We start from the raw sequence: 21,486 nt of genomic DNA, 5'->3' as shown, positions 1-21,486 counted from the left end.
CGTATTCCAAATGTGTTCATCCAAGGCTCTCTGGAGCACTCTGTTTTCTTCAGCTTTAAGAAGGTCTCAGGGATGCTCAGGTGATCCGGTATCTGGTTTGGTTGAATGTCGCTTATGCCATAACTTTACCTTCTGTGGGGAAGATGCCTCCTGCTGTGAAAGTGCCTATTTGGCAGTCTGTACAGCAGATCCGTATGGGTTTGTCTGGAGAGCAGCCCCTCCAGGGCCCATCGCTGCTGTCAGGCATGAGTCCCAGGCACCACAGGAAGAGGGTTGCTCATGAATCCCAGAGCAAGAGCACTGTGGAGGGCATGTGGATGTGGGTAGCTGAGCCAAGCCCTGACCCTCCACACAGAGGCTGCAGGTTCCCGTGCCACGTGTGGTGCCTGGGGCACTTTGCAGAAGGCAGTAGCCGTGTCTTTGCAGCAGATCCAGGTAGCCAAGCCAGAATCTGGTACAGTTGGTTACTCTCCTTGATAGGGCCTTTTGCCTTCTGTTCCCTCTGTGAGGTGTAGAGACTTTGAAATGAAAGAAGCAGCCTTTTAAATGAAAGCTGAGGCACTGATAATCCCATGTGGCTATAGGACATTAAGCCAGCAATATTTATGTCTTAAGTTTGGCTCCTGTAACTGGTCAGAAAGTCTTCTGGGACCAATAGTGATCACACAGCCCATAATTTTATAGCCAGAAATTATTAAAATAATTGTAATAAAGTAATAATAATAAACCCTCACTTATTTTAATGTCAAATATTTCTGACACGACTGATTCCTCCTGCTTGCATATAATAACTCCCATAGCTTGAAACTCCTCTGAATGGGAGTCTCGCACTCTTGTTCCACAATCCTGTGGCTAAAACCTAAAAAGCTAAGTTCAACTTCTAAATAGGTGAAAGGCCCTTTGGGTCTTTTGGCAAAAATTTGCTTTAGAAGCCAACTTACTAAAAAAACAAAGTCAAGCACTGTCAAAATCATGGCAAATGCTGTGAGCCTGTCATATTGAAATTGTAGTGGCAGATGGTGAGAAACTTTCGTGCTAGTCAGGGAACTTGCTGAAGGCTCAGTTACTTATATCAGGCTTTTATTATTATGAATAATAATAATTTGGGGGAGTAAGGAGTAAACTGGGACCACCTCTCATTTATCGTAGGCTAAAGGCACACATCGCCTAGTACAGGCCAGCTGCTTTGTGGTAACCTTTTCATTTGACCATGCCTTTGGTAAAGCAAGGGGGTCTGCGTACTTGGTCCTCATTCTGTGCTCCTCCACAATCTTAGCAAGCCAGAACTGAAGTGCAGAGACATGTTTTTTGTTTTTTCCCAAGAGACTTGAAGTAACAGAATGTTTTTGGGACAGACTTTATGAGACATACAAGAAGACAGTCCCTAGTCAAACACAAAGAATGACAGAAAGAATAACCATTGCAGAACGTGGGCTGGTCACTGAACTGACAGCTGGCAGACTTTGCTGATAACACACTTTGAGGCTGTTAAGAATTTTGGGGGTTTGGTTTGGTTTATCTGGCTGCTGCTGAAGCAGCAGCTTTGCTTTCCTTGGTATTTTAAAGGCATGTGTTGTGACCTGTCGCTTGCTAGATTTGGTTGATGTGAAATTTGATTCTGGCCATAGAAAAGCATGCTGCAGGAAAGCATTTATTTTGCTCTCTGCTGGAGGTAACAGTGAACAGCTTAGTTTCTAGTTTTGTTGATGTTTCAGTTCTGGTTTGTGTTGTAAATGTAATAATCACATTTTGGGAGGGAAAACTGGTATGTGTGGTCTACAAATGGAAGATCTAGAGGCTGCAGCATTGCTTTAGCTTCCCCCAGCCTGTGGCTTTCCATAGCAAATAGGCATGTTCATGTGCAGCTTGTTGCAGAAATAATGCTAGGAACACTAAAGGCCAAGTTCACGGTTAATGTAAATCTTCACAGAGGCTAAAGGGCTTCTCCACATCACAAATGCTAAAAGGATTGGTTTCATCATTCAAATTATTCAATGAATTTAAAGTCCATTTGCTCCTATCATAAGAATCAAAGAAAACAAAGTAATGATGAAAACAAAACACAAACACTTTTCAATGCTGCTTGGTTGCAGAGAGATAGCAAAACAGAATCTTGATTTGAAAACACTCTCACGTTTTAAAATAACTGGTAGGCGTATAAAATGTAGGGAATAATCTCAATTACTTTGAGTTCATATAACAATGTAAAGGTGTTGAGCACTACTTAAAACAGTTGACATTTTTTCAAAGCTTGAAGAGGAAATATCTGTAAGAGCACTGCTTTTTATTATCTGAAAATTTTTTTTCTAAGCCAAGTTTGTTCTTAACTAAGAAAGTATTTTCATACCACGGAACATGTTACGTGAGAAAACTGTATAGAAATTCACTCTTCCATATAAAGTGTATTTCAATTGTAGCAGGCCATAGCATCAGAGCTGAGACTTATTCTTCTTACTGACATGAGGGCAAATGAAACTCCTCTGTATTCCTCTAGTTTTTCTGTTTTGCCTTGAAGAGACCAGCCTAGTTTTTGTTGTGCCTGTCAGGAGCAGTCAGAGGACTCTAATTTAGTTAGGACTCATCATTTACTCATAAGAGGGAAAAAAAAAAAAACACATAATCCATAGAGTTCTTGCTTGTAGCCTTTTAGTTAGGAGTTGAGTGATGCCTCAAGCTCCCCAAACACAGGATATTTCCCAACTTCAGTCCTAGCTAGTACCTCTCTCCTAAATCTGAGTGTGTTCTTCACTGCATTGCAATGTTTAATGACTCAGGACCATTGCCTCTAGTTGTACACGCAAAGTCGTGAGGTTTAGCGCTCCTGTTGGAAAGGAGCACAGCCAGGCTTGTAGGCTGGGTTTCTGAAGATCAGCAGTAGGAGTTAAATCACGCAGCCTGTCTTTGGCAGAGTTTCTATGAATTGAAGAATGATCTATGGTGACTCTAAGTCAATGACAGGTTTTACAAAAGACTGACTTTTTCTTTGCACTTAGTCTCTGTCCTTAGAATTGATGTCACACAGTGAGATGAGTATGTTGCATGTGATTTATTTTACATCTCTCTCACTGAAAAAGCCCCATTATAAAGAGGCAGAACTAGTATTTTTCCACTTACACAACAAGTACTTTGACAGGGCCACATCTCCTAAGAGAAGACACCTGTATATTTACATTTATTTGTTCTTTATCCATGTGTAAAAAATACTCTTACCTAGACCATATTATAAGCACTTGAATGAGAATTGGGAAGTGATTAGTGAATTTTTTCCATTCCAAAGGAGAACTATCCAAGTACATACTACATATTAGCACCTGCGTTCCCACCTCAAGCAGCTCAGTGAACAGGGTTATTAGTGTAGATTTGTGCTATTTATCTTTACATCACTGTATACACTGAGAGGAGAAAAAACCCTAATGATTCATACACCAGCACCAGAGTGAATTTTACCAGGCATATGACCACATAATCCTGTGCCTCAGAGAGTAGGATTAAGTCATCTGGGAAGTACTTTGCCTAGTTCTGCTTTTTGATGAAAGTTTTTGCATTTAGAATATTGAAATAGCATAAAAACAAGATCTTAAATTCAGTATTATAAGCTTAGTTTTTATTTTTACCAGCAAAGAATCAATCAAGCTCTTAGAAAATGACAGACTACAAAACCAAAACATACACTTTTACTCACAAAATACAGAATGGGAAATCTGGAGATTAAATGTGCAAATTTCATAAAATCCAGTGCAAAACTGGCCATTGGTTTGTGGACAACTAAACAGTCTCACAAGTTCCTGAGAGTTTATGAGTTTGGTGCAGTTTAACTATATTGACTGGCACTTCTGTGATACTCACTTTATTAAGAGAAGTAATTCTGATCATTAATTTCAGCATGAAATAGTTTTACAGAGGCTTTTTTGTGTTAACCTAAGTGATTTTTCACTAAAGAAAGAAATCAGTATGTCAGTGTGGTACTGGACATCTTTGAAGTTAGCAAAATTTAACTGCCCAGATGTTTCATGAAAGGCTTTCAATTCAGATAGTATTTTCAGCCTGGCTGCCTACCAGAAAATAAATACCCTTCAATTTTTCATGGAGCCATGAGAGTCTGATAGCTTTTCTTTTCTTCCCTCCCCCTCTGCAGAGCTGTTGCTGGTATTTAGGTGCCATAGTGACACCTCGTGGTCAAGGAGATGAAACAAGGAAATTTTAGGAATTAGAAGGTGACTTTATATTAAATGCATACCAAGGCTTTACTGTTTATTGTCATAGTTCATCTAAAATGATGTCTCCTTCAGTTCCATTGTTTTTCTTATTTTCATACACTTATATATTAAGCCCCAAACATTAATTAAATGTAGTCATTACTGATGCTTGAAGTACCAAACATTTCTGCAACGAGATGAAAAAAATCACTGTCTTTTAAACACTGTTTTTCTATTAATATCAAGATTATTATTCACACAACTTTTAAGAAAGGCTTCCCCATTACACTTTTCCTTATGGATAATGCAAAATAAACTCCCAACCTTTTGCCTGTGTTCTACACTGTTCTGCTTCCTCCTTTCATCATTTTGCCTGTTACTGAAGGATGCTGAGGAACTATTAACTTCCCAGCACATCTCAAGATGAGACTCTGAGCTGGCTGAGGTAATTCACAGAAGCTGTAATTCCTCAGCCTTAGATTGTAGTTTTACACTAATATCAAGGAAATCTAATAGATGAAAATCCTTCTCCCTTTTCTCCAGCCAGTGAACTTAGCAGCTTTGAAAATACATGCCTGTGTTAGGGGGAAAAACAGGCAGTGCTAAGCACAGTTGTAGTGCAAAGCTTTATATGTTCAGACCCTGAATTCAGCTGTGAGTTATTTACACTACTGTCCACAGTTCACACATCAAGGGGTTGAAATGGTGCTTCGAAGCTCAGGGACTTGCTCACACAAGATGAGCAACCGAACTAAGATGACACAAATGTCCAGATCCTGTAGGAAGCAACCAAAGTTGACCTGTGAAGAGGGACTAACAGATACTTAAGCTTTCCCTGCCTTCCTTCAAGTAGTCAAATCCTTTCTGATCCCCACAGGTGTCTGAAGACCTGCTAGGTCACAGCAGTAAGCTGTTCACTGCATGATCCATTAAGAGAGTCTACAGGGTGAAAGGGACTGACCTTTCCTTTTATCCCCTTATGCCACCAATTGGGAGCGTTTTAGAGCCTGAGCTTTCCTCTGATATTACTGAATCAAAATGCTCACATGAGACAACCGCCTGAGGTAGATAACCCTCATCATCATCTCGAGTCTCTGTTGGAAGCAACACAGAGAGGGCCCTTGGCTTGCTTATGATGATCTTCCTCTAATCACTGTCAAGGAGAATGGCCTTGTAAAAGCTCCATCTCTGATCTCTCTTAAGTCAATAGACTCAGATAGCTGAGGGGAAGAAAAATAGCACTGAAAGGACTTTGAATGACAAGCACAAAATATTTTTTTCTTCTTTTAAAAGCAAAAATAACATTGCTGGAAGACCAGTAATTGGCAGGAAGAGCGATAGTTAATGTCTTACACAAAGAAAAGCAATAGATGCAGAGTGAACCAAAATGAGGGAAGCTCCTTTAGCATTCTTGGATTAGAGACCCACGGGTGGTGCTTGCTAAGTGAGTCTAGACTGTCATGGGAAAAGCATTTTCCTTCAGGATTAAAGATCCATGCTGAAGGTTACCAAGATCACAAGTCTTGACTCTCAATCAAGAACATGTTGCCTTGCACATACTGGATATTTTGTGAGTTGTAGGCAGGACCTTCTCAAAATTAAATTCAGTAGGTTACCACTTAAAATAGTTCAGGAAAATATATTTTTAAACAACCCTCCTCCAGCAGGGCACTCCAAACTCTACAGAGAGCAGCAGAAAGACTTGTACTACATTTAAAGATCTGGAGTTATTTGATCTGCAGATTTTTAATCTGTTAACGCCACTGATCCTCAAGGGTATAACAACTTACTTGTCATTTTAGCAACTAGGAAAGACCAGCTGCCCCTTCCAATTCTTTCATTCCAGTTTAGCCATTTATGGATATGTATGTTTGAGATCAGTCAATCAGTTCACAGTAGCATCACTACAGATTGGGGCTATTGATTCAAACAATGAAAATATACTGAAGTAGCCAGCAGAACATTCTGAAGAGAAATGTGCCCCAACAGCAGTTAAACACCCGTTAGTTACCCCACTGACATTTACATGTGAGGAAATACTACGTTATACAGGAACATGCAGTGCAAACAGAACCAAGAGTCATTACCTGAAAACAGCTATTTACATAGCAGATGTAAACCAGAGCAAACAGTATTCAAAGCAGTGGGAAATGTTTATATTGCCCCTATAAGCTGATGAGGATTGCCAAAAAATAAGGTGAGGGTGCTTAGATGAAAATGGATAGTCAGGCTTAATCAAACATGACCTTTATATCAGGGTTCTCCTTATTCTCACTCTGCCTTTACAAAGCTGATACAAAATAAGATCAAACAGAGCCAGTAGCAGTGTCGTATCTTCATGAAGGTCTGCAGACACCAAGCAGGAAATGTTGCCATTCAAAACTGGCTAGTCAGAAGTAACCCCAAGAACTGGAAAGCTAGCAAGTTCTCCATCATTTGTTGCAGAATAGTTTTATTTGCTGTTTGAAAGCCCAATTTTAAGTGCAGCAAATGCAGCTGCAATCTCACTGAACAGATATCTTGAAAGTGGTTTATTCTAGCAAGTACATTTCCTATCCCTTCTGGGCCAATGTAAGTCTCATATCTACCCCATATTTCAACATATAAAGCAAAGGAGCACTTAGTAATGCGTGTTGCAGGACAAACAGGAAGGTTTCTTTAGGTAACTAATAGGAGGGGAGGTAATTTGCATGAATCCTTAGTAGCTTGTCAAAATAATTTGATACTCTTCCTCCTTGAAAAAAAAAGTTGATTATACATACTCCAAAAAGACTTACCCACAGCAGCAAAGTGCCAAACTATCTTTTTTGAGCACCATAGGAAGTAGACCAAATATGTATTTACCAGCTGTCCTGCAGAATTGTCCCAAGGCAGTCCCTGTTCAGCCCCTAGAAGTCTGCTATGTCCCTGAGCTGCTCTCTGGATTTAGTTAACAGTAGCTTTAGTCTTCAGCCAGAAACTGACTTATGCATAAGGGACACTTTCTAATTTTAATTGTTCAGAAGCATCCAGTGTTTTCCTTCATTTTATTAAATCTTTTTAATCATGAACTTACTTACTCTTGTCACACACATCATTACCTTAACATTTTCCCTTTGGCGCTGACTCTGCACTCGGCATAAAGCTGCAGGTACTGTTCTTGTTTTCCAGCAAATTGAGAGGTGTTTCAGTGAATTCAGCTTTGCCAGTTGCAGTACATGCACTTCTGGTTCCATTATGATCAGTGCAGTTGCTTTAAGTGTCAAAAGGTTTTCTTTAACCAATCAAATTCAGCATAGCCCTGTCCCAGTACTGAAAAATTACCATGATTTGTAAACATACCTCTATAGCACCTAAGGTTGAGATTCCCACCTTTCCAGTACAACCGTAATCCACTTAGTGAAACATACAGATGAGATACCATACTTAGCCTTACAATTTGAGTTGAGTAAATTGTAGTTTGGGTTGTGTGGTTTCCTTTTTATCCTTTAAATCAAAGGTTACTAGACAGTCTGATAGAGCCAACAGAGCAGGTTGCAAGTAAGTCAGCTGCAGCTTGCTGACCAGGCTCAGAACAGTCACATCTGAGCCTTAAACAGGCACTGCTTTGTGAATAAGAAGCTAGTTGGCTAAAGCAGACGACAACTACCTCTGCAATGGGTGCTAAAGACAGCACATGGGCACATTTGGACAAGCAAAGCATAAGGATGGTAAATAAAAAGCTGTTGCAGCTGTTCCAGCCTCAGCTCTGAGGAACAGCTACTTTTCCCTCCATGAGGTGTCTCTTGGTTCCCACTGAGACCTAGAGTATTGTATTCTCCTGCTCCTCCCCAAATTAGAAACTAAGTCTGCTACAATACCTTTAGAAGGGTCCCAACAGGTTTGGACCGAAAAGGAGAAAGTGAGTCTCAAACTGAAAGCTTTTTCAATTGAAGTAGTATCTAGGAAGCTTCTTATGTGTGCTTACCTCTATGTCTGTAGCCTTCAGATCACCTTTTTTCTCTTGAATTCTCTCTACTCCTTGCATTTCTTCTGTCTTATGCTCTGAGCCTCCTCCTACTTGCTTTCAAAAACCCCTTTCTCATCCACCACAGTTCCCCCTTCAGATCCCCTCCTATTCTTCCTTTCTCCCCTTTTAAGTGAGGAGAAAGTCACTACATTGAACCAAACAACTTGAGAAAATTTTGTTCTCCAGACAGATCACTAGACCTCGCTCCACCTGGCCCCTGACCACTACTCTGAGATAGTACAAACTAATGCAGAGCATTCCAGCCTATGGAGGGGGCAGTACTAGGTATTAATCTCCCTGGACTTGCCTTTATCTTTAATCCTTCATGCAATTTATTGCATCTCCTACCATACTAAACTACTGGGCAGAGAGTATGATTTATAACACAATACACAGCCAACAGGTTTTAATAATAAGAGCCTGTGTGAGAAAATTAAATAGATATTTGCATTTTCAAAATCAAACATGGCTTGAGAAGTAGTTGATGTATGATAAGGGAAAATATTTAGGACAAGAAAATAAGCAAGAAAGAGGGATACCAGATTTATGATCAAGTTGCTAAGGATTGTAAAGAGATAAAGAGTATGGATAAAAGGAAAATGCATGAACAGATGAGTTCTGCATGTTTGCTAACAGCAATTTCAGGAACAGATATTTAGTGACACTGATCCATTTCCAGGTGCTGTAAAGGTTCATAAACAGTGATAGGAAAACACCCACAAGACAACAAATTACTGGAAGAGAACAGCATACAAATGAAGCATTGTTTGAAACAAGTCTGTGGCAGAGAATGCTTAACCTGTTAAAATTAAAGATGATGGATTTGTAGAACACACCACAGCATAAAAGTATTGCTAGGAAAACTGACCCAGGAAGGACACCTTCTGACCCCGACATCTACACCAGAACATTAAAAGGTATAGGTTTCTCTTTACATCAGCTTTTACTGTAGCTTCCCTGTTCAAGGGATTTAGAAAGTGAAGTTTTTCCTGGTTTTTTTTTTGTTCACTACAGAACCTCTGTTTTTAAGAGTCAGTTATTTCCAAAGAGCAGATAGTATATCATATCCTCGCTAAAATGAATTATGTCCAACTAAAATAAAAGCAGCTGAGCTCAGTCTGCAAGTATCCAGTAGTAGATTGGCTGCTTTGGAAAGTACAAAGCCTGCTAGCACTTGGAACTTTTTCGTTTTTTAAAATCAAAAGCCTAATTTGATCCTATACCAAATCTCAGACTTGTATACCCCAACTTTTTGATCCACACTACTTTTTAATGGGATGGAAGACTAATTAAACAAAGATTTAAGTATCATTCCCTTCTGGGATTTGCCTGTACCCAAGCAGAAAACATTATTGACCAACTGCCATAATACTGATGCAACATTATGGAACTTTATTTCAACCAAGACCAGACCGCTTTTAAACAGTCTCCCCACGTACACACACCTCAGTTCTCACATTAAAAACTATATTGCAAACCTGCGGGTCTTTAACAGGTGTTCTGTCACTATATAAGCCATTAAAGGCAACTTTAAATTCAACAGTTACATTGCCTACTAGTAAGAATAGCCAATTGGCATTTCATAACTTAATTACTAAGCAACTTAGTCCTAAGTCCACTGCGCATTCAGTGGGGAAGCAAACAATACATGAGCTCCAAGTCACTTCAGGAAAGGTAGAGAATGATTACCTTAAAATAAAGAACATTATCTGCAGCTATGAGAAATATGCTGGCTATTGCTTGCTGGGCCCACATCCAACTGTTAGTTTAGTACAATTCAATTGTCCAAATGCCCTAATAAAAGATTATGAACCAGTGAAACCCTGCCAAGCACTACGATGGCCTCAACTGAAGGACAAAAGTAATGTACTGTAGCAATACAGTTCTCCCAATTTGCAGCCAAAGCACTATCAATAAATAGGGCTGCCAATTATTATCCACATAATAATAGCAAAGCACCTCCTGTTTTCACCAGCATAGAGTCAGTTCAGATGGCTGAAATTTCAGCATCACAAGCTTTTCACATACTAGGTCTGGACAGCAGGACAGTTATGCAGTATAGTTTTTTTTAATGCAAATTATTTGCATCACTGAAATGTGTACTGTATTTCAGAACAGAGCTACTAAAATGAGTTACGTCATTGGGTATGATACCACCATATCTGACCTCAGACAGGTAGATGGTAGGCATTACATTCATTTCCCTGTCCTGTTTGCTAGGAATACTACAATAGCTACCATTGCAGCTCTGAATGAACTGTTACACCACCAGTCATAACAGTACTTGGGTAAACAAAAGTTTCAGGCTCATGGCTTTTTTAAACAGTAATGTTTTAGTACATTAGTACAATTTTAGTACAAATTAGTACTAATTTAGTACAATGTTTAGTACATCCTTTTTGTTAGGATAGGCCAAAGCATTCACTGTACCACACAAAACTGAGATAGACACCTGTACTTACATGACAGAAATAAGGCTTTGTCAGTATTACAAACAACAAAATCTGAATTTGCCTAAAGTCTTCCTCTCAGCACATGAAGAACTTTAAATCTGTCCACTACAAAGAGACAAATGTTAAGACCCCAAATAATAGTTTAGAGATTAACTTCTGATTCTCAGAGCAGTTGCTGGCTAGAGTGTTTGTCTTCTATAGGTTCCCCCTCATTTTTCTGTTCTGGTGTAACCATTCAGCACCAGCAATGCTATCCGTTAGCCTGTAAGCTCAAATAAAGTTACTACACTCAAAAGCAGACAAATGAGACCCCTAGTGTAATTTGCCTTGCATCCTATCTCTGATGTTAATAGAAATGAACCAGCCATAGCAATCTTCTTCCCACCTACCTTCAATTAAGAGGTAACTTTCCATAAAAGCAATTTCAAAAAAAGTCACTCCTTTTCGACTGTCTACTGCTAAACGATTCCATTAATGTGACAGTACCCACAGACCTCCAGAAGGGAGATTAAGAACCATCCTGCAGAACAATGCTGACCCCCCAGCCGGTATTTACATCTAACAATGCAACTTGTTGACAAAAACTAGGTCTAACACTAATGCTTTCAGCTACTCATAAATAGACAATAATAAACAGCCAAGTGACAGGATGTTTTCTCCACTGCTTTCATTTCAGTCTCATTCCTCAGTATCTGTAGGAAAGACTTTCAAAGTTCACTGTTTTTGAAGTCTGTATTATTCCTTTCACATGCCTGATTTAGAAACTTAAACACCTTCATTACTATTCCACACTTTGCTGCAAGCTTTGGCCCTAAGCCAGAAAGTATAAGAGCTCCATGGTGCTTAGACTCAATAAAACTTGACGGATGTGACATCCTACAACTAGAGGGTACAGCAGCTACAACACTATACGTGGAAGCCTACAGTTAAGTCTATCAACCTATTTTAATGTAAATAACAATTTTTAATCTTGTAGTCACAAGAGTTCTTTCCATTGCTTTTCTTCTAATCTGGCATCCCGTCCCTATTGATGCATGCAAAAGCCAAGAATAGAGGTAGCAATTGGAAATGTAATCACGTACAATCATTTATCAGTATATAGCTTCATGAATGTTGTCTGAAGGTTTTATAGTAGTCTCACTTGTATAGTTAAATGCTGGGGAGCTTTAGAAAGCTCCTGTTTTAATAACGGAAGAGTCTGTAGACATGTAGCATCTCAAAATTATGATTACAATTCACACTGCAGCCTTGTTAAATCAACATTTACTTGAATATTCCTATATGAAGATATTAGCTTTTCAAGTATAATCCAGAGGGCTCTGCCTTTAATAAGAATCTGATGAGAACCGCACTAGTACTAGCAGTTGAGAGGGGCCCTGTTAATCAGTTACACATTGGTATATAGACACTCTCCCTGTAAAAGTTAAGATCACACACCTTACCTGTTCCAAGAGTTAGAACTATGCTAATTCACATGTTAACATGCAATGTCTAGGTAAATTCTTGGGCCTTCAAGATTACAGAAAAGCACACAGAGCAAAGGTTTTCCAAATACTTTCAGAAAAGTAAACCCTAAAATGAGTTTGGCCATCTACTTCGCTTAAGTAGTAATCTGCAATTCTTCAGCTCAAAATATCTCATTTTACACGTCATTTGGCACATTCAGTATAACATCAGTCTTAAATTTCACTTGTGCAGGACAATGACACAGCTTGATCTTCAGAGGAACTTTAATAGAAAATTAACAGTTTAGAAAAAATTAAAAATTAATTAAAAATTAAAATCAATAGTTTAGAAATTTAATAGTTTTAGTTACCTGCTTTCATAGATAAGCAGTACCTTACCAGCACATTCTGAAGAAGACTGTTCTTTTGTAGAGCACCTATAGTCTGGAAAGAAGTTGAGTCCTTTGCTGCATTTAAAGCTTTATTTATAGGACGTTCACTGCATTAATAGCAGTGATATTTGCACTGTATTTGAACTCAGCACTAATAGGTTAATATTTATATTTAGGTAACACTTAAACCGAAACAAACTAAACAGCCACAGTTTTAGAGCAGACAGACAGACAAACAGACATAAAAGTTACAGACAAACTTAATAGTAAAATCAATCACAATTATTTCACTCTGGTTGATTTAGTCCAAAGGTTTAGAATTTCTTAATCAAATTAGCAGGAAGGGTAGATTTATCCAAGTCATCGAAGTATGGATGGTTCAAGGCCATTTTGCCAGAAATTCTTTTTGCAGGATCATAAATTAACATTTTCTGGAAAAAAAAAAAAAGAAGAAACACTTACTCCCGCATGAAATGTATACTCAAATCATGTTAAGTAGATAATTACTTAACCACAGTAATCATCAGGTAACCATAGAGACACGTTTTTTCTTGTGTTCCACAGTTTCTCAAGGAAGTAGATGTCATTTCCACCTATGAGTCAGAACAGTATTAACACATAACAGAAAGTGAAGAAGCATTTATTTTCATATTCAATAACCAAGCCCATGCCTGCATCAGGGGGCAACACATGCGCTCTACTAAATGCGGAACCAGGCATCAAACAGCAATAATTGTTATTAGCATCAGCTTCTCAATTAAGTCAATAATTTTAGTCTGTTAAAGCCCAAAATGCTTAAATGGGCTTTTAATGCACAAGTGGTCCTACACTTGTTTTGTTATATTGATATATAAGAAGTTGTTGTGAAATTGCTTCCCTTTAGTTTGGTGCAGCTGTTTACAGTTAAAATATATAGTGATTTGTTCAGCTACAAGGTCCACTTAGGACAGAAGTACACCTGCACATGTGAAGCAGGTAGAACTGATTTAAGTTTTAAAACAGTTTTAAGACTTGGACTTAAAAAGACTCTTTTCAGTAAAGTTAATTCATTCAGCTGAAGAACTCAATAATAAAGCTGATAGGAAAAAAGTAGTGAATGCCATAGCCACTAAAATAGTCCCAGAACTTCCTAGAAAAGGCAAGAGAGTTGCAGATACTTCTTTAAACTGCTAGCAGAACAATTTGTATCATGTAGTCAGGTCCAAAAGAGGAAAGGTAGGAAGCTACCTCATTTGATTGAGCAGCCACGTGCTTGCATGTAGACATAGTTAAGCTAGACTGACATGCTGCAGTCTTCCTTCCAAGCCTCATGGGTTACACAGTCCTGAGAGGCCCCCTTAAATTTTCCCAAGTCTGGTAGAAGGCTCCCCTAAATGCTAAGAACTTGCTTAAAACCAGCAAAACCCCTGCAGTCTTTTCCATTTTACTTGTCCTTACTAAAGGAAAATACATTTCAAATTCAAATAATCAGTATTCTACCAGTTGCTTTTCCCCATCTCCACTACTAATTTATACTTTAGAAAAAAAAACAAAACAATATTACTCTACCCTGTAGTCCACCTTGACATTAAACTATCCTTGGACTTCATCTGACAGGGAGTTTGCCGTCCAGGTTGATTTAAACTACAGAATTTGCATTTATGTTCTCAGGGCTTCTGCCAAATGCAATGCTGCTTCTAGATTTAGCTTTGTACCTTCCCAGGTCTAAGTCAAGCAACAGAGTTCCCTATAGCTACGCCCCAGAAGACAAGTATTCTGTACCTAATACTGATATCAAAGATATCACAAAAAGGGGCAAAGTTCCCTAAAAAAAGAGGGGATGCTTCAATATCAAGACTACAGCATTTCAGCTGATAGCTTAAGTGACCATTTCTTTTCTAAGCAATCTGACCTGTCTGATAGACCAAAGCTTTTGGTGACTGCCATTAATTGCTTAGAAATGCTAGCCACAGAAGTTATTTAACTCATGAATGTCTTAAGCTTACAACCTCACTCAAGCAGATGGTTTTAACACAAAAATGGTGCAACCCCATTTCAAAATTAGCTATTTTACTTGTTTCCAACTGCAACATTCTGCAAAAGTGAACGTTTTCATTGATATAACCTGTGCTTGTACTCCAGAATGAGCTATTCATTTTTGTTGCCTTCAGAGCTATGTTCCTGCTTCAGGCTTAAGTGGCATAGGAAACTTAAATGGATTCCAGATGCCCAATAATGCAACCATGCCACTGTTACCAGGCATTAATGGGAAGCTAAATGTTTAATATTAATTTAAGGCAAAACTATAGAAGACTTAACAGAATTTAATATACTTTGAGATTAGTATAGTGTTAACATCACTTAAGTAATTCTTTTTTGTCTGTGTCAAGCGTCCCAAAATACAATCACAGAAGCAATTCTGTTTCAAACTGATTTAATAGTGATGCTGTCAGTGCACACACAAGAATTATTTCCAACTTAAGTCAGTTATTTCTGTACAATACTGCTATAAGCCTTAGAGAGCTGTCCAAAACAACTATGTGTTTAAGAAATGTTGTTCAGTTTGCCAGCCTGAACCATGGCTCTGTTCTCACAAAGAACAAGTGAGAAGCTGTAGTCACTTGAGCTGAATAACACCACTACAGAATACATAATAAACTACTTTATTGTTTCTGACTGCTTAAAACATGAGCCAGCTACAAGGATAATTGCTGTACAGCATTCCCCTTGTAGCAAGGTAGTTCAGACGTTTTGACTTATCTTAAGATGCATACAACACCCCCACCATATGCAAACCTGGATTGTGTAAGTGTAGCTTTAGGAGAGCCGAACAATAAGTCACCAAGGTACATTCTTGTACTCAGGTGCATGTAAGCACACCTAAGAAGTGACCTAGATTACTGTGCAGCATCAGCACATGAGCTGGAAGCGCACTAAACAGAAAGGTCTGACTGAAGAACTTGTCAAGTAAAAGTGTGGCTCTGGTAGTTTAACAGTATGGCCGTGAAACTATAAAGTAGCCACAAAATACGCCAGTTGAGTTAACCCATCACAGCTAAAATCTCTAGCTTGATATTGAAAGGCAACTGACACAGACACTACAGACTGATGTGAACTTAGCCTCTGGTTTCACGGCTAATCAATAAATCCAGCCATTTCCATCTCTAGTCGATTAAGACCACCAGGAAAGATGAATGGAGATGAGCCAGCCACAATTAATCCACATGCTACCACACAGGAAAAAATATTTCCAACTAGATGAGCAGTCATGCAACCACATCACAATTAGGGCTGGCACCAAGAAGGTGACAACTACAGTTTTTGGGCAGGAGCTTTTACTTCGATCTGATGTTTGTAGAACTTCATCCTCACTTTCAAGTTGCACCTGGATTACCAGTATAAAACAAGCTAGGGCAAAACAGCTTAATGAAAACAAAATTAGAGTCTAGTAGTCCAAATCAGGTTTGCTATTATGGAAAAACAAGTCAATTTCACATCAGGTACCAGGTTTGTGAGAATGACTGCCCATACAACTGCTGATGGCATTTGAAGATCTCCATAACCTCCATTCTATCAAGACTGATTAGCATGGCTGCAGATATTCTAGAGTATTTGAAACTACCTGCTCAGTTTCCTTACAGGCAGTTTAAGACAGACTACTTACAGAAAGCAGATCAAGCCCATCTTCATCTAAGTTTTTGACGTGTGTTTCCAGGCTGCCAGGTTTCCATTTGGGGAACGTGTTTTTGTAGTCTTGCAGGGACTCCACATCAGGCCATACTTCATTGTTGGGTGTCCCTAAAGCTCTGTGCAAGCACAAGAAAAATACTGATCAGTCTAGTCTGAAAAGTGCGTGCACTATTATGATTTTGTTAAGTGCACAGCACTCTTCTACAATACAGCACAAGCAAGGGAAAGGTCCAGCCTGACATACCTGAAGATTCTGAAGAGCTGGTCAATCTCTGAGTCCCCATGGAAAAGTGGCTTTTTAGTTGCCAGCTCAGCAAATATGGTACCTATGCTCCATATATCTACGGGAGTAGAGTAACGAGCAGATCCTAGCAATACCTCTGGAGACCTGTACCACAGCGTCACGACCTGTTGAACAAGGATATTTTTTTAAAAGTTTATAGAATTGGGTCCTCTAATCGACTGTAAGCACAATGACTCATTATTAAGGAGCATTCACAGTTTTTTAGTTAAAATAATTGCCAGTGCAATGTTTCAGTGAAAATGTTTGTAAGTGATGTTTGAAGCAAATAAGGGTAACAAACCCTATAAAAACAGCTGCCTGAACTCCTGAAAGAGCAGGAAGCATACGCAGCCACTCTGGCCCATCTGATTCACTGTCAAGGTATCAGTGGAATTCGTAAGATGCATTAGCATTTCAGAGTAAAATGCAGTCAGAAAGCTGTAAAGTCATCAGGTAAAACATAATACGGCCAGTTTATAACAACTTTAAAAGCTCCACAATTCTATTTTCAGCTGTTTCATAGTCATAACCAGGAAGCTAGTAAGCATAGTCCAACTCACCAAAAGGATGTTCCAACTTACTTCATGAGTGTATACCCGCACTGGAATTCCAAAGGCTCGAGCCAATCCAAAGTCTGCCAGTTTAATCACTCCCTTGTCATCTATTAGAAGATTCTGAGGCTTTAAGTCTCTGTGCAGAACTCGTCTTGAATGGCAGAAGACGATACCTTGCAAGATTTGATACAGGTAACTCTGTAGATAGGATGAAGTGGGAGGAAAAAAAAAAAAACACACTATAACCTTCACTACAAGTTAACGGTTCTGCAACATCAAGCTGTTTCCTTATGTCAGGTCTCTCCGCAGGAATAGGAAAGAGATCCAAAGCATTGCAGATATTGAGTTAATATCAATCTTAAACCCACAAAAATTAAGCGTTTACTTTCATTTAAGCCGGTTTAATTTCATAATTGAAGGAATGAAGTTGCATTTGAGAGCAGAATTCTTTTTAAAAGATTCTGTTATCCACAGCTGCTTCTTTAACCTTTCATTCCTCCTCAAGGAATTAAGAATCAAGAGTTGCTTACAGCTTTGTAGGTCCATCTTCTTTAACTTATATATTACATTAAAAAAGTATCCTCTTTACCTTAACACGTGACCGATCCAAATACTGTCCAGATGGAATAGTATCCAAGTATTTCTTAAGATCCATGGAAAGGAATTCAAAAATGAGGTACAGTCTTGAATCCTGCATAAGAACATCCTGAAGACTAAAAATTGAGTCAACAGTCAACTCCATTGCAAAGTGCACGGACTCACTGTTACATTTCCCCTCTCAACAGGGACACAAGCTGACATTTCTAGGCTCCTAATATGAAAATCTTACAAAGCTCTCAGTGTTCAAATGTTACAGACTTAGTGAGTTGCACTGTTGTTTGGAAAAATCAAGTACCTCTGAAACTGTGTCAAACACCCTACATATTTCCTCTTAAACTTATGTTCCTTCATGCCTCGTATGAGATATGGGAAGACCGAGGCAAAAAATAGTTTCTTTTTAAAAAGATGTGGGGTTTTCGTGTCTAGCTTCCATTAAAAGCTGGCTTACTACAGCAGCACCTGAACTACTAGAAGAGTTTAAGGGCTCTACATTAGAATAGGAACCTACTAGGTGCAACAGGACTTGTGCAGGTTTAAGTGCACCTCCTCCATCCTTAACAGGTTATAAGAGTTCCTAGATGCATGTATACATATATTGAGACACTACACAGCTGGAATGCGGCCAGTTTCAAGTCACATTAAATCTACGGTATTTTGCTGCATTAAAGAGCAAGTAAATATTGCCTGGGGAATACAATAGCTGCAACCAATTCTTCAAATCAGGTAGCCACTGATGAAAACTTCAGGCGTAGTTCAGATGTGCTAGCTACGTCAGTGTTATAATGCAATGCCTAAAGCTCTGCTACAGAACAGCAAGGAAGTGATTGATGACAGAGGCTCACATAAGGACACCAACGTCAGACGATCTGTTCCAAGATGGCAAATAACCTTCTGAGACTGGCTAAAGAAATAGCTTTAAACAGTTTTCATGAAGTACACTGTCTCCATTCTAACAATAACCATTCTGAAGATAATTAACATAAATTACAAAAGTCAACAAAGATTTGTTCAATTCTTAGAATGGAAAGGGGCAGCAGAAGAAAGTCTTAATTAAAACCTGGCATAAACACCAAATTTGGGACTATAGTATAATATAGTGTCTGCTTCACAGCAAACAGGCAAATAGACTAACTCTCACTTCATGGGAACAGTGGAAAAATCATTTCTTATCTGAAGAGAGACCTAGTGCCCCGCAAAGAATTTAGCTAAATACCAGTATATGCATACCAGACTATATTGGGATGTTGCAGCTCTTTTAATAAGGAAATTTCTCGGATAGCAGTACTTGGAACACCTTCCTCCTCATTTTCTAGACGTATTTTCTTCATTGCAACCACTTGGCCTGTAGTTTTGTGCCGACCTTTATACACAACGCCATAGGTACCTGAACAAACAAACAGTGAAATGCATGCAGGAAATCCCAGTTTCAGGTGCAGATAAAACAGTACAAATGAGAATTGATAATACAGGCAAGAGTTTTGCAACCAAGTATTTTTTGCTTAGTTATTTGGCTTCATTACAAACTATTACTTTGCTTTGTATTTTAACCATGCAATAGGTGTTTATTTAAAGCACACCATGCATAAAGAGTATTATTTGTTAGGACAAGGCACGTAGTGCAGGTGTAATATTTGAAGATGTAGTTGTAAAATTAGGTATTACTCGAATTTTGGGTCAATTAATTTTCAGACAGGATCACTGTACCTCCTCATGCCCAGGGTATTAAAGCCAGTTGTGTTTTTGATATCATATTAACAGGTTAAAGGTTTAGCTGCCAAAAATATAACAGTGCTCCCTCTGCAAAGATCTATCCACCCATTGGCCAGATCTGTAGTAATACCTCTAGCACAATCCTCAGTGCAGGAGAGAGGGTAGTGCTGGAGGTCTCAGCAGAAGCTAAAACTGGAACCAGTGGTAAATCTCAAATCAAAAATTTTAGTTATCATTCATCGCAGAAGTAGAACCCTCAAACCAAGCCAGCTTAAGTATCCTCTTTTTACACTTCTTGAAACACGAATTCCTCAGATAAACTCAAACTGGTTTCTTTCAGGAAGAAAGATTCACACACAAGGCTTCGGTTCCAAAGCACCTTGTAAGCTCTTAGCCCGTGTTTTGCAATTCATTTAGAGGCTTCTCAGAACGTACTGCAAACTCAAGCATAGATAAGGCTAAAGCATTAAATAGACACCAACTCCTACATTTAACAATGGACAGGTTTTTAGTGAACAGGAGGTTGTGACTAACATCTGCATCAGAGCAATCTGCTTTTACAGTAGTATAAGTAGTAAGTTGACATATTTATTTAAAGTTCACTTCTGCACAAAAGTTTATGATGTAGCCTTTCCCTGGACAAGTGCAGTGACAGGACATAATCCCAGCAAAGCCACTCAAAGCACTGCTCCTTACCAGCAGCTCCAAACAAAAGCACGCCACACAGAGTCATTTCAGGAGCAACCTGAGCAGCTTCCCAAACCCAAAAGCTGATTTCAAGCCTCAGAGAGGAAAGTTATAACATTAGCCGCTGCAGAAGGTAGCTGCCTCTCAGCAATGATCAACTGTTTCAAGCAGACCATGTCACCTTCAGAAGAAAGGCATTCTGAGGGCATTTACGTAGAGATAGCTACTTCGGTGAACCCTTGTTGTGCTGTAACCCGGCCGGCAGCTCAGCACCACACGTTCCATGGTAAGGAATGCCCCTTTGGCCAGCTGGGGTCAGCTGTGCTGGGTCTGTCCGCTCCCAGCTCCCGCTGCACCCCCAGCCTGCCCGCTGGCAGGACAGAGCCAGAACCTGAGAAGTCCTTGGCTTGGTGTGAGCACTGCTCTGCAACGATTAAAACGACAGCGTGGTATCGACATTATTCTCATCCTAAATCCCAAACGCGGCACCCTACCGGCTACTAGGAGGGAAACTAACTCTATCCTAGCCGAAACCAGGACACCCGTGGGCTCGCTGTGCAGTTTAGCCGGATTTCAGCAGTTGCCCCACGGCCAGAGCGCGTAACCCCCGCGACACGCGGTAAGGCGTGGAGCAGCACGAGGCTCGCGGCTCTCCGCACCCACCTTCCCCGATCTTCTCTATTTTGGTGTACTCGTCCATCGCTGCGGCCGTGCCTGAAGCGGAGAGACAAAAGGGAACGCGCGTGAGCGGCCGGCGCCTCGGCACAGACCAAGCAACCGGAACGCCGCCCGGTAACCGCTGCTGCCGCCGGGGCCCAGCGGGAAGCGCGGCGGGCCCGGGCGTGCCTGCGGCAGCGAGGGGGGCCCGAGGCGGAGCCCGGCCGTTGCCGTTACCGCGGCCCCGGAGCCCACCTGAGACGCTGCCGCCGGTGCCGCCGGGTCCCGCCGCGCTCCGCTCCGCGCCGGGCCGCGCCTCCTCCGCCTGGCGCGCGGCGGGCGCTGCGCATTCGAAATGGCCGCGCGGCGCCTCCGCCGCCCCCCGCCAATGGCGCGGCGCCGGGAGGATTCAAAGCGGCCAATCAGCGCCCGCCGCCGCCGCGGCGCCAAAGCGAGCCCGAAAGGCGGCTTGTGCCGCCCCGGGGAATCGGCGCGGCCGGGCGCGTCAACCGCGCCGTGCGCCCGGCGTCCGCTTGGTTCGCGGCCGGGCTCGTGGGGCGGGCGGGCGGTTTTACCCTCTCAGCAGCGTCGAGGGGACGGCGCGGCCCCCAGCCCGGTGCCGGGGGTGCAGGAGGGTCCCCAGGCGGCAGCAAAGCGGGGTAACGTGGTCTGGCAGGAGCCAGAGCACGTCCGGGGACAGGGAAGCCCCCCACAGCCGCTCTTGCACTCAGACCCACTAGTGTCGGTGTTACAGCAGCTGCCCCACGAAGGGCTGGGAGCATCACCAGGGATGTAAAGCAGGAGCCGCGCTCTCCCCTTTCGTTATTTACTCGTTATTTGATTATTTACCCA

General features: G+C 40.7%; 1 protein-coding gene across 1 annotated transcript; it reads right to left on the bottom strand.

Moving 5' to 3' along the window:
- Positions 1-12,349: 12,349 nt before the first annotated feature.
- On the bottom strand, positions 12,350-21,000 carry CDK1 (cyclin dependent kinase 1). Its single transcript, XM_083845309.1, has 8 exons — positions 20,890-21,000; positions 20,641-20,691; positions 18,808-18,964; positions 17,570-17,693; positions 17,008-17,178; positions 16,388-16,551; positions 16,118-16,259; positions 12,350-12,905 (listed from the first exon to the last, which is right to left on the bottom strand). The coding sequence occupies exons 2-8, from the start codon at positions 20,675-20,677 to the stop codon at positions 12,789-12,791; spliced, it is 912 nt and encodes a 303-aa protein (XP_083701435.1). The 5' UTR covers positions 20,678-20,691; positions 20,890-21,000; the 3' UTR covers positions 12,350-12,788.
- Positions 21,001-21,486: the final 486 nt, after the last annotated feature.

The sequence above is a fragment of the Anser anser genome (genome assembly GCF_964211835.1).
Source record: "Anser anser genome assembly, chromosome: 7".
Classification (NCBI taxonomy): Eukaryota; Metazoa; Chordata; class Aves; order Anseriformes; family Anatidae; genus Anser; species Anser anser.
This window is presented reverse-complemented; position numbering and strand designations above follow the sequence as displayed.